Consider the following 11,534-nt stretch of genomic DNA (forward strand, 5'->3'; position numbering starts at 1 on the left):
AGTGCACATAATTGCTGGCAAAACATAGGCAATAAGACCTATACATAATGAGGCCACATGGCTGACTTCAGTAAAACCACTGAACTCAGGAGATCTTGTGATCAACACACTGCAATCAACTAATACGAAGATGAAAAATCCGAAGACATCATCCCGTGGTAGAGTCTACCCGGATACCATAACATATTCATCCGAGGTAAAACGGTATCATGAAGTTTGGATTTGGCAGGTAATAGTAATTCTAGGCTCCCCGCCCCATCCTCCCCGTTAAGAGTAGTTTCCTCATGTTTACATGTTGTCACTAGACGCCATATGGACGCGACTTAACGGTCCGGTCCAGGACAACGTATATAAGGTTCAAAGGAATCATAACGTTGGATTTGGCATGGTAATATTTCTGAGCGCACAATTTAACTTTTATGTAAACAATCGCCATGAACCTCTTGAATGTTTCACTGACTCCGCAGTAACTGACTGCTGAAGATCTTTGCGACGGCATAAAATTCAGACGACCAGGAACAGATGGATCATGGTGACACTTGCGCTAAGGCCCGGCCCCCGGCTGGACGCAGTAACAAAACGCAGCGAAAACCGTCTATGGATATAGGCGTTCTCAAAGGAAAACGAGAAAAATATTCTATCGACATCAGCACTCCCAAATGGGAATGAGAAAAACTTGTAAATGACCCGGATTTCGTGTCAAACAGATTCACGCGCTATATCCAAGTTGAGCGTGGTAAATCATGCCAACATCGTAGTAGGGTTAGGGCTTAGGGCTTCTTTTTCTGCCAGAATCTCGGCCTCAGAAATACTCCCGAGTCATTCACCGCCCGCGTAATTATCCATCAAGCCGAGGATATTCGTCAGTACGTAAATACCAACCCAGCCTAAGAACATCGCATTTTCTTTTTTCTCTCTTTATCTCAATAAACTGTACCCACGGACATCTTACATGAAATATAAAAGGCTAAGAAAAATGTCCAAATTGTCGCCAGCCCTCAAAGCCCTGATCAACGCGCCCAATGCGCGACCAGGCACAATCCCAGCTCCGGCGCAGATAGCGTCTGTATATGCGAGTATAGCGAAAGAAGCCGGGCCAAAGAATGTTGGTTTGAAAGCTTGGTTTAGCGCTGCTGTATGTATTTCTTCTTTTGCGAAGTAGAAAGTAATTTTGATTGACGAGATTGCAGTCTGCAGCAACAATGACAATGAACTCACCCGAGTCACTGGTCCGATTACACGAACTAGTCTCGGAATCCAAATCCAAAGAAGAGAGCGTCTATCTCGCAGAATTGATTCGGGAGATTGGACTAAAATGTATTGGATTTAACGGTGTAAGCCCTCCTCCCCCTTCATCTACTTACCTATCATTTTGATACTGACATGAGAAGATTCCACGAACAATAAATTGCCTCGGCGAATTCCGCGCGGGTCTTCCCAACGACATCAAAGATGCCCTTGCCACACAGCCACGGCGTAACCTAACGCCAGAAGTCATCCCGGACATTTTGAACCGGGGCCACTCTTTATGGAAGTCAATCTACTATCCGTTTGAGTCTAAGCTTCAACAGAAATTAGCGCTGTCGCATCCTGATTTACCAGTGCATATTATTGAGAGTGAATATGGGAATCTATTTGCTGACCCAACCTCTCCGACAGAAGGCGTAGTACCAGCTACTGTGGGGAGAGTGTTGACGTCTATTGTGGCTATAGCATGTCTTCGTGCGCAGACTGGTGTTGGGCCGCAGGTGATTTCGCATGTGTTTGGGCTACGGAAAGCGTTTGAGGACGGGAGTGCGGAGTCAGACGCTGAGATTCAGGGAGGAGAGTGGTTGGCGTCGGACGAAGGGAGTGTTTGGTTGATTGAGATTGTGGATCGGATTGTAGAGAGCATTGGTGGTGAATTAGGGGGAACTAGTTTCGCGCCGGGGTTGAGGGCGAAGTTATAATACTGTCTTTTTTAGTGAGAGCGAGAAATGGATGTATATATAGAGAAATATGAAATGTATATCAATTTGGTGCACTACGGTTCGTAAAAATGCAGTAAGTATATAGATAGGAGACAACATGCATGACAATTTTGATCCCTTATAACATTAGACCTCGGCGGTCTCCTCCAAAACAACGAACGCTAACAACCAGTTTTATCCCGAAACATTAAGCAGTCCTGAAAAAAGAAGTCTTACAAATCACTCATAAACAGCAGGTATATATGGACTCTCTCCCGCCAAAGTAGTCGCCTGACTAATAAGCGAATCCGGCCGTTGATTTATCGGAATTATCACAATTCTGCATCTTTGGCTTGCCTCGTACCGCTTCTTTGCGCGCTCGGATTTGTCATCTGCTATCGACGCTGAGGAGGATACTGAGCCCTGCCGCGATGATACTGGGGACGGGAATCTGAGTGATGATTTCTTCTTTCCGCCGCTTGTTGTAGTGGTGCCAGTGGTGGTTACATCAATCCCATCCTCGACGGCAGAAATGTCATAAGGCATATCAATCCGAATCATGATTCCGCGCGGTTGAAAGAATTTCTCATTCCATTCACTGATTTTGAGTGATAGAGCTGTTTCCTTCTCTCCTATCTCCTCTTCCTCGGCCTGTTTTCTGTCTTCTGTAGCTTGTGGTGGATACCCCATTGCTCGGGCCAAATTCTTACTCTCCTGCGTCGCCCTTCTCCTTCTCGCGACCATGACAGCTGGAATTGCCCCGAAAAATCCCAGCATCATGCCACCCACGGCCATAACACCCAGCCCAGCCCCAATAACGGTCGACCATTGCGATGACGATAGTTTTGCGCTTTCTGTAATTTCATGCGTGAATGTCTCCCATTCTTCTTTTGTGATGTTGTAGTTAGACCCTAGGACGGAGGGATATTCGAAGCCGGAGGTGAGCCGAGAAGTTTTTGATGGGATTTGTAGGCCGCGTGATAATGATTGTTCGGGTGCGAAACCGGGTTGTGTGCCATCTTTGGAAGGGAAAAGGAGAGCGGCGTGTTCGGAGTAGAGGGAGGTGGAGTCTATATCCGTTTCTGTGGTGTTTGATGTGGTGGTCCGATGGAGATTTGGATTTGAATTGAAGGTTGAGGACTCCATTGTTAAAGGCGAGGTTGTGTGGTGCTGATATTGGTCTCGGCGCACACAGCCTTGAGTGTTTGAGAGCGTAGGATGTTTCGAAGATTGTACACTTCCGAGTATGAATGTGAGTGAGCTATCCATTCAGAATGAATCGGCTTAGGGCTTTATCCTTTAATAGGCAATTGAATTGAACTGATGTAGCACAAAGACGAGGAAACAGCCTCACTTTATACCACTGCAAAAACACTTCATCATCACCGCCATTACAAATCCTTTCCTAGGATCATCATCACAAATACCTTGTTGCCTGAAAAAAAGTTCATAGCTATGCCTTTCTCGACTCCGACATCATTCCCAAATGCGGAAATGTATCGGACCTCATCCTGGCACGGCGGAACTCCGAGGGCTGAATAATACACCACTAGCCAATTAGGTCCTATTCTTTAAAGCTTCAATTGAAACTTGAGGTCAGAAAATAATTCGACATGGAGTCATAGTCACTATGCATTGACCAATTGAGCTGCATGCATCAAAGGAAGAATTGGCTTTGAGGCTTAGAGACGACTACGTGGAGCGCATTCAAGATCATAACTTAAATTCCTGCATATTCTAGCCTAGGCGACAAGATTTGACTCACGTTGACGCATAAAAATGCTTGCTTTGCATGTACATGATGCAGAAGGGTAAAAGTCAAAAAGAAAAAGGATCCTACGATACGATGAGTTGAGTAGAGTCATATAACTTGCATAGATTTAATTGGCTTAGACGCAGCGGGAAATTATACCTGAGGCTGTATATTCAGATGAGTCATAGGGCTAAACTGGAAGAAGAGGCCGAGCAATCTGAATCTGAACGTTCGTATTTCTTAATGTAGTTAGAGTTTTGCAGATTGTCAACGGTGAGTGCGGAGTTCAAGCACCTTTTGCTTGTTTGAGTAAAAATGGAGTTCGGAGTTGAGAGTCAACTATGGCCTAACCCTGACTCGGCTGATTTATAATAATCAAGTCAATGCTTTGCTTATGAAGCATTACTATGGTGTTTTAAGTGACAGAAAACAAAGTTCTTTGTCCGATGTTGAAACACAGTGCTGAAATGCAAAAAAGAAAGAGATCAAATGATCATCGGAGTGAATCAGGCATCTTGCCAACTCCGAGGCTCGACACCTAACAAACCGGGCGCCCAGGCATCATCAGGCTAGCGCGCGGCCTTAGTCCTCTTTGAGACAAGCTTTCATCTTATCATCCCCAAACACCACCACACCATTCCTACGTACATTAGTAGCAGCAACATGACTACCAGGTATCGCGTCGAATGTTAGTGCATCACTTCATTGGCTCATTAAATTGATGCCTATTTTTTGTCTATGTTTTGCTAACTCTGACTTAACTAGATGCTCTCAAGGTTCGTACATATCATTGTTTACTCACCCCGCAATTGCGCTACCAAACTCCATTTCTGAGTCAGGCACTGATATACTGACATAAATCGAACAATCTAGACCCATCGTAGGGATCAATTGGTAAATTTCGTCATTCTCAATGTCACTGACTGATTACTAAAATCGAGCTTTCTGGGCTATAGATCGAGTGGATCAAGGTACGGCTGTCCTATCCAACTCGATTATATCTCGCTGCCTGAGATGTTCGCGATAGCATCATGCAGAAGCAAAACTCTTCTGCCTGAAAAAACATACTAAATGGACGGTTCTAGGGCCTGCTGGCTGTCCCGTTTGTGCTGCACTCTCAACCCACAGTTGTCTTTCATGAGGAGAGCGTCAAATTAGCTGCCGTGGCCACGGCCACGCAGAAGCGCTATGCCGAGATTATGCGTGATGTCGAGCTGTTAATCAACGACCACAGTGCGCCTCTATCACCCCAGCCTGATATTAATACGTGCTAAATCATCTAGTACACCACGAAAACGACAACCTCCCCGGCAAATCCAAACTAAAACTCCTCGTGCCCGCAGTCGGACAGTTCTTCACCCCTCTTTTACTGGAAGATGCATTCATTTATCAAGACCAGCGACGACATATTAGTCGCCGCCGCTTCGTCGCGCCGTCGTTCAATGACGTGCGTCTTACCCTCAACACGGCTCAATTGATGGGTCTAGTACGCAGTAGCGCAATCCGTCTGCTTACGTTCGATGGTGATGTTACCCTCTATGAAGATGGTTGCTGCCTGGCGGACGATAATCCTGTTTTGCCGCGATTGATACAACTTCTAGGTCAAGGGAAGAAGATTGGGATTGTAACGGCGGCGGGGTATACTGAGCCGTCGCATTATTATTTGAGGCTCAAGGGGTTGCTGGATGCGGTTAAAGGCAATGAATCGTTGACGGAGGAGCAGAAGAGTGGGTTGATTGTGATGGGTGGAGAGTCGAATTTTTTATTTCGGTATGATCAGTCGGCGCCGCATTTGTTGACGTACGTGCCGAGATCCGAGTGGATGCTTGATGAGATGCACGCGTGGGATGATAAGAATATCGATGAATTGCTTGATGTTGCGGAAGCGTCGCTACGAGAGTGTGTCAGCAATCTCAGTCTACCGGCAATGGTTCTGAGAAAAGAACGAGCCGTGGGAATATACCCTACCAAGGGACACAAGATGCACCGCGAACAGTTGGAAGAGACTGTTCTCGTGGTGCAGAATATGGTCGAGAGAAGCGAAGTGGGCAAGAAGTTGCCTTTTTGTGCATTTAACGGTATTTCTCAGTTTTCCGTTTTTTGCAACGTATGATTAGATACTGATGGTAGGTAATTGTAGGCGGGAATGACGTCTTCATCGACATCGGCGACAAATCATGGGGTGTTAGGGCCTGTCAGCGATATTTTGGTGGCATTGATCGGTCCATGACGCTGCATGTGGGAGATCAGTTTTTGTCAGCTGGAGCTAATGACTTCAAGGTAGCTCTCCTGTCTCTTGGCTCTGTGAGTTAGAAGAGGCGACTAATGGTTACAGGCGAGAACGGCATGCACAACAGCTTGGATCGCGAATCCCGCCGAGACAGTTCAATTGCTGGATGAGATGTTCGACTTGGAAGGTGATTATTCGAAGGGGAAGAAATAGACGAGCAACGCTGTATTTGTTGATCAATGGAGCTGTGTGGTACATAATTGGTTAATCGGAAGTAGTGGAATGAATGATAAGGGATTCTGGTATTGCTTGATCTACTCGACCCATGGGCCTATTCTTCTTTCAACGCCAACGACCTTTCCGCTCATCTCAAACGTACGATGTCTTCGAAATCAAGTCATTGCTTTCCTCCAAGCTTTCACGATATCTCAGTTCTCTTCTTGTGCATGAAAGCCTTTCGTAGTATCTCCATATCTTCGTTTGACCAAAGTGTCGCATCCAGCATCTCCAAACTCAAAGTCTCCAGAAAACGAATAGTGATAGCGTATCTCACAGCTTTCCACTCCATCGCAGTCATCTTACTCATTCTGGCTATACCAAGAGTTTCTTCCAAAAAGCTTATCCATCCCTCCCGCATGCTCATGTATTCAGTCAATGGACGGGGTTGTTGTGCAAGTTCTACTTTGATCGATGCAATTTGTGATTTGATTCTGTTGCAGACATTTTCTAGACGCCCGTTAGATATTTTCATTCCGATTCCAGCAGATTTGGCTTTGTCGTCCTTCTTGATTCGCTTGGCGGGAGCTGGTAGTTGAGGTTCAAGACTGAATCGAGCTCTCTTGCGGGATGATTTTGGCATGATTCCTGCACCTAGAGATTAGTTTCCCGTACATTCGTATCACTCTTCCTTGATTGTGAACAGTGTACATACCATTGCGCTCTCTCAAAATTCCACAAAGGTTAGAAGACTGCTTCGTGGTGTCGTGTGTAGCGTCGGGAGATGAACTTGCAGACTCAATAGTCGAGGGCTTGGGTTGCTGGACACTTGTCTGACCACTTTGTCTCCTTCACTTTTGCAGCGGCACTGATGGCAGTCTTTGAACAGGAGGATCGACTCTCAGGAGCTTGGAAATCTGCTGCCCGTGGCTGTTGACTCGAGTCGTCTGGCAAGGACACGATATTAAAGTCCCATAGATCATCCATCGCAGTAGAAAGCACGACGGTTTTCTCGAGTACTCTGATATCACCTGAAGATGGCGCTTTAATTGGGGACTTGATTGGACAAAGGTGGGAGATGTAAAGGTGAAGAACATGAGGGGTGCGGAGAGGATAGAAGACGAAGGTGAGGAAGGTGAAGAGGGAAACAAAAAATCAAAAATAATCCCGATAAGCTGTCGTCTGTTTACAATTTTTTTTGTTAGTCTTGATCTATACGTCCAGCAGCCATGAGTGGTCAGTGATATCTTCTAAAATCACGCTGCATTCTATGTATGCTGTTCAAAATACTTGGACATACCTAGTGATAGATGTGAAATCCGGTATTGCTTTTTATGCCACTATCATAATGTTTTCTCCTATCGTATTAACAATTTAAATCACAGTACTTCCAGTTGTAGACAGACAATGAAGCTAATAAAGGATGGATGTGAAAGTGAGACCAATTTCTGCGAGTCGATACATTTGACTCAAAATCCTATGTCTTCCTCAACAGTTCTCCTCCCCCATCTTGTATGTACTCCAAGTAAGTATTCATTCTTCGTCTCCCTCGTCCTTCTGTATCTTGCTTGCGGATTTAATCATCTTGGTGACGACTTGACATGAAAGGCTCGGGTCTTCCACAGCCGATGCAGTTCGTTTGTGACCCATTGACAATGCCATTTCGGGCACTAACTGTAAATATCGTCAGCTCAGACATTATCACCTGAAGTTATCGGGAGTTGAACATACCGTTAGCCTGTCCTGAGGATGTGTGAGCGTAAGGCCAAGGATCGTCGTCGATGTCCATTGCTTCAAGATATGAGCTTACTTTTGTGGTCTCCGTGGCTAGCTGTGGTATCTGGATTTGGCTGCTGTGAAAGACGAGTGTTGACATTTGCTACTGCCTGATCGATGAGTTTTGCAGACGAAGATCCTGACTGAGCTGCTGCAGGCAGAACATTGCACATATCTGCTCCTGATTTCGTATGAGTCTCGTAATTTTAGGGATGGCAATTATGATTGAATTTGTACCTGGAGAATACTCTTGGACAGCACCATCCTTGTCCTTCATGGGACGATTGAGACATTCCAGAAATGATCTATCCTAGAAAAGCGCAACTTTTTATGTTGAAATTTTTCTGATAGCAAATTGAGATGAGGTATCAGATGTAATCAGACTGAGAGGGTCGATTTTGGGGATGTAAGAAAGATAGTGGACGGAAGAGTAGACGAAGACGTCAAGGAGAAAGAAAGAGAGATGGCGAGCTTCGAAGTGGAAACACCAAAAATGAAAGTTGATTCAGTGACTCGTTTGCAATTACACTATGCACCTGTCTATTTACAATTCAGAGTAATCTCGAATGTTACAAAGTTATCCCAACTGCAATAATATCTCCTTTTGAAGAAGGCAGAGACTATGTTAGCCTTCACTACCACGAAAAATCTCTATAGATGTAAAAGAACACGAGAACGATGCTTAACGATGCTCTGAAGACAGAAAACGAGAAATGGTAACGAATTAACAAGAGCCCGAAAGCCAAACATTACACTGATCCCTAGCACCACAACATACCTTCTCAAGGTCTCAGATCCTCATGTAAATGGTCATTTCTTGGGCAATCCGCTCCAAGAAAGAATCTCTCCATCCAGTGCGTCGAAGAAAACGTCCCTTTCAGAGCCGTAGAAAACACCTCGTGGATATGGTAAAGAAAAAACGCCTTAACCCTGGACACTGCCTTGCGGCCCCAATACACAGGGTCAAATATATTAGCCGAAAATGGAACTAACTGTCTTGCCGCTTGCCAAGACACGATATACCTGGCGCCAAGCAGTCCGGCACTTACCGTTCATCCGTGGCGTCCACTGAGGCTGTTCTCTACAGACCAACCCAACACGAACAAGCTGCACTGAGTGCACGCTACCACATCGCGTATTTATGCAGTCTTGGCAGAGTCATCTCGATTACTAGAATGCTGAGATATCCCCGCAGCTTAACACAATGTCGTATAGCAGTAAGTTTCCTTTAAAGTAATATGTTTCCTCAACTTCCATCTCTGCTCCTTTTTGGTATACACATTCGTTTACTTCACACACGCATTAGATGTCTTCGTCACATCATTCCGAACCACTGGATGTCACTTTCTGACCAATGGAGTCTAGGCAAGAATTTCCCCTGGAGTCCCTCTCCAACAGGCCAGCAAGCCTCGTGAGCCCTGTGAGCTCTATGCATGAGGATCACAGAGTGCCAGAATCCCAACCAGAACAAGACACACACCAACACGAAGAAGTGCCTAGCTATGAGGAAAGACATAACACACAGGACGTCCCTCCATCCTATCAGCGACGAGATCCTGCCATTACCACAGTCTTGCGAGCCAACTTTTTCATCTGGATCCCAACAGCCATCTATGTAGTCATAGTGGTGTGGTCATGGGCGATGATCTGTATCATCGCTCGTGAGCCTCCATTGACGTTCAACAAAGATCTGCGAACCCGACAATACTACGCCGCTCGCGTTTTGCAGTCTGTTGCGAGCGTGGCCACCATCCCAATCATATCAGCAGTTTGTGCTTGCGCCGTGGCCATTTATGTACAGAATCAGCGGAATGAGCACAGCCTCAGCTTGCGCCAGGTCATGGCGCTGGCTGATCGCGAATGGATGAATCCATTGTGCCTGATAGCGCCACTGTCAAAGCGATTTGGTAGTGGTTTCTTGTATCTGGCGATCTTCATTTACAGCATTGGTGCGATCACATATCCAATTCAATGGTTATTCCTCCATGCTGAGGAAAAGCCAGTCAACCCCGTGAGTATTACATCTCACGATGTACTCCGGATAAGCCCCCTTGCTGGACAGATAACTGGTCATTACAAGAAAGGATGGGCAATCAGGGCTCTGCAAAAACAGCTTGAAGCGGGATATTTAGCCGGCAAACAAGCACAGCTTTGGGGAAGTTTCAGTACGATACAGGACTATGATTCACGAAATAGCTGGTTCACGGAATTACCAAACAACTACAACACAGGCACCTATAGAAGCATTGCGCCGCGATACAACTCATCGACATCGAGTGAATTGATACCGGTGGATGAGTTCCCTTCGAATTGTTCCTCGACACCCGACTACTTTTACACCTCCCTCAATTATACGGAATCCTCCGGCGATAGAGATCCGTATGATGAACCTATAGATCCAGCGCAAATACAGGTGTGCATGCCAGCAAATATGACGGGCTCTCCGTGGAGTGCGTCCAACGCGCGCCAGGAGATTACAGAGACACTTTTTATACATATCAACACCTCCTACTTGGCCCTCCTCGATGGTAATGGGATCCTGAATAATACATACAAGATCACAATGACTACTACGGCTGGATGGTTCGAACTTCCAAATCTGTGGAATAAGGGAGTTCCCGGACCGATTATCGAAAATCCAAACGTTACCTGTGAGACTTCTGCTGGATGCATAGATGCCGCAGATCCTGCTATGGCCGCTAGTGCTACAATCTACGATACAATTTACAAGCGTTCTGCTGTAGATGAGCTTGGAAATGAACTAATTGATAGCACTGACCTTCTTGGGCCCCTGGGAACTGTTGCGGTAGCTCTCTTCGGACCGGGTTCATGGTTTGACAATCAACAACTGCTCTTCCCCGATTTTACCAACCACAATGACACAGGGTGGGTATATTACTTGGATGAAATCGTCAACATATACGAAAATTTCCCATTAGTCAGTCTCGCTGAAACAGCGTATGTCGGCTATGGTACAGGAATAAGACTTTACGAGTGGCTGAGATTTTTCATTGTGGAGGGCCACAACACCACCCTCCCTGGGGCCTTGACTCTAGCTTCCTTTTATGCAGTTCAAGCCTTGCTCCAGACAAACGAAGATCAATATGTTTATCTAAATGAAGTTTCGAAGGATAACTTCGAAACAGTCATGATGCCTTCCATATCCCTCGCTGGTATCATTGTGGTTTCCGTCTTGATGGCGCTTTATTTGATTCCACTGCTTGCATTCGCTGCGTATGCGGGTCTCAGTAAAAGCTGGACAGTCCGACTGGATTCCTTCGTCATGTTGCGCATGGGTGCAGCTATAGGTCAAAAGGATCTTCCCATGCAAGTTGGGAAAAGCCTTGGCGAGATAGGAGCTTTGGACCAGCTTCCGGGCGTGGTCAGGGATGTTTCTGCGCCGGATGACAAGATCAGGCAGATTGCACTTGGGTTTGGAGGCACACGGTTACGACCAAAGGCGAAGTACCCGGCGTACCCTGGAAATCAACACGACTCACGGGATATGAGATGGTATTAATTCAATCTGTCGATATCTTTGTGATGATACATGGCAATTTTTGAATGAGCTATTAGAGATGACAATGTGGATATGGTAATTGTGAGAAAT

At 45.8% G+C, this 11,534-nt stretch overlaps 5 protein-coding genes across 5 annotated transcripts; 3 read left to right on the top strand and 2 right to left on the bottom strand.

Annotated features, from left to right (window-relative positions):
- Window positions 1-976: 976 nt before the first annotated feature.
- On the top strand, window positions 977-1,949 carry BHQ10_008463 (uncharacterized protein; the record flags this gene model as incomplete). Its single annotated transcript, XM_040881271.1, has 3 exons — window positions 977-1,135; window positions 1,191-1,334; window positions 1,392-1,949. The coding sequence occupies 3 exons, from the start codon at window positions 977-979 to the stop codon at window positions 1,947-1,949; spliced, it is 861 nt and encodes a 286-aa protein (XP_040736965.1).
- Window positions 1,950-2,189: 240 nt separating this feature from the next.
- On the bottom strand, window positions 2,190-3,095 carry BHQ10_008464 (uncharacterized protein; the record flags this gene model as incomplete). Its single annotated transcript, XM_040881272.1, has 1 exon — window positions 2,190-3,095. One exon carries the CDS (start codon window positions 3,093-3,095, stop codon window positions 2,190-2,192), a length of 906 nt encoding a protein of 301 aa, XP_040736966.1.
- A 1,270-nt stretch (window positions 3,096-4,365) lies between these two features.
- Window positions 4,366-6,145, top strand: BHQ10_008465 (uncharacterized protein; the record flags this gene model as incomplete). Its single annotated transcript, XM_040881273.1, has 6 exons — window positions 4,366-4,390; window positions 4,468-4,478; window positions 4,788-4,935; window positions 4,986-5,780; window positions 5,843-5,982; window positions 6,038-6,145. 6 exons carry the CDS (start codon window positions 4,366-4,368, stop codon window positions 6,143-6,145), a joined length of 1,227 nt encoding a protein of 408 aa, XP_040736967.1.
- Window positions 6,146-7,681: 1,536 nt separating this feature from the next.
- Window positions 7,682-8,201, bottom strand: BHQ10_008466 (uncharacterized protein; the record flags this gene model as incomplete). Its single annotated transcript, XM_040881274.1, has 4 exons — window positions 7,682-7,818; window positions 7,880-7,891; window positions 7,959-8,105; window positions 8,162-8,201. 4 exons carry the CDS (start codon window positions 8,199-8,201, stop codon window positions 7,682-7,684), a joined length of 336 nt encoding a protein of 111 aa, XP_040736968.1.
- Window positions 8,202-9,278: 1,077 nt separating this feature from the next.
- Window positions 9,279-11,444, top strand: BHQ10_008467 (uncharacterized protein; the record flags this gene model as incomplete). The annotated part of the gene is made up of 1 exon (XM_040881275.1): window positions 9,279-11,444. The coding sequence occupies one exon, from the start codon at window positions 9,279-9,281 to the stop codon at window positions 11,442-11,444; it is 2,166 nt and encodes a 721-aa protein (XP_040736969.1).
- Between the last annotated feature and the right edge of the window lie 90 nt (window positions 11,445-11,534).

This window comes from Talaromyces amestolkiae, assembly GCF_001896365.1.
Source record: "Talaromyces amestolkiae strain CIB chromosome Unknown scaffold19.1, whole genome shotgun sequence".
In the NCBI taxonomy this organism is placed as follows: Eukaryota; Fungi; Ascomycota; class Eurotiomycetes; order Eurotiales; family Trichocomaceae; genus Talaromyces; species Talaromyces amestolkiae.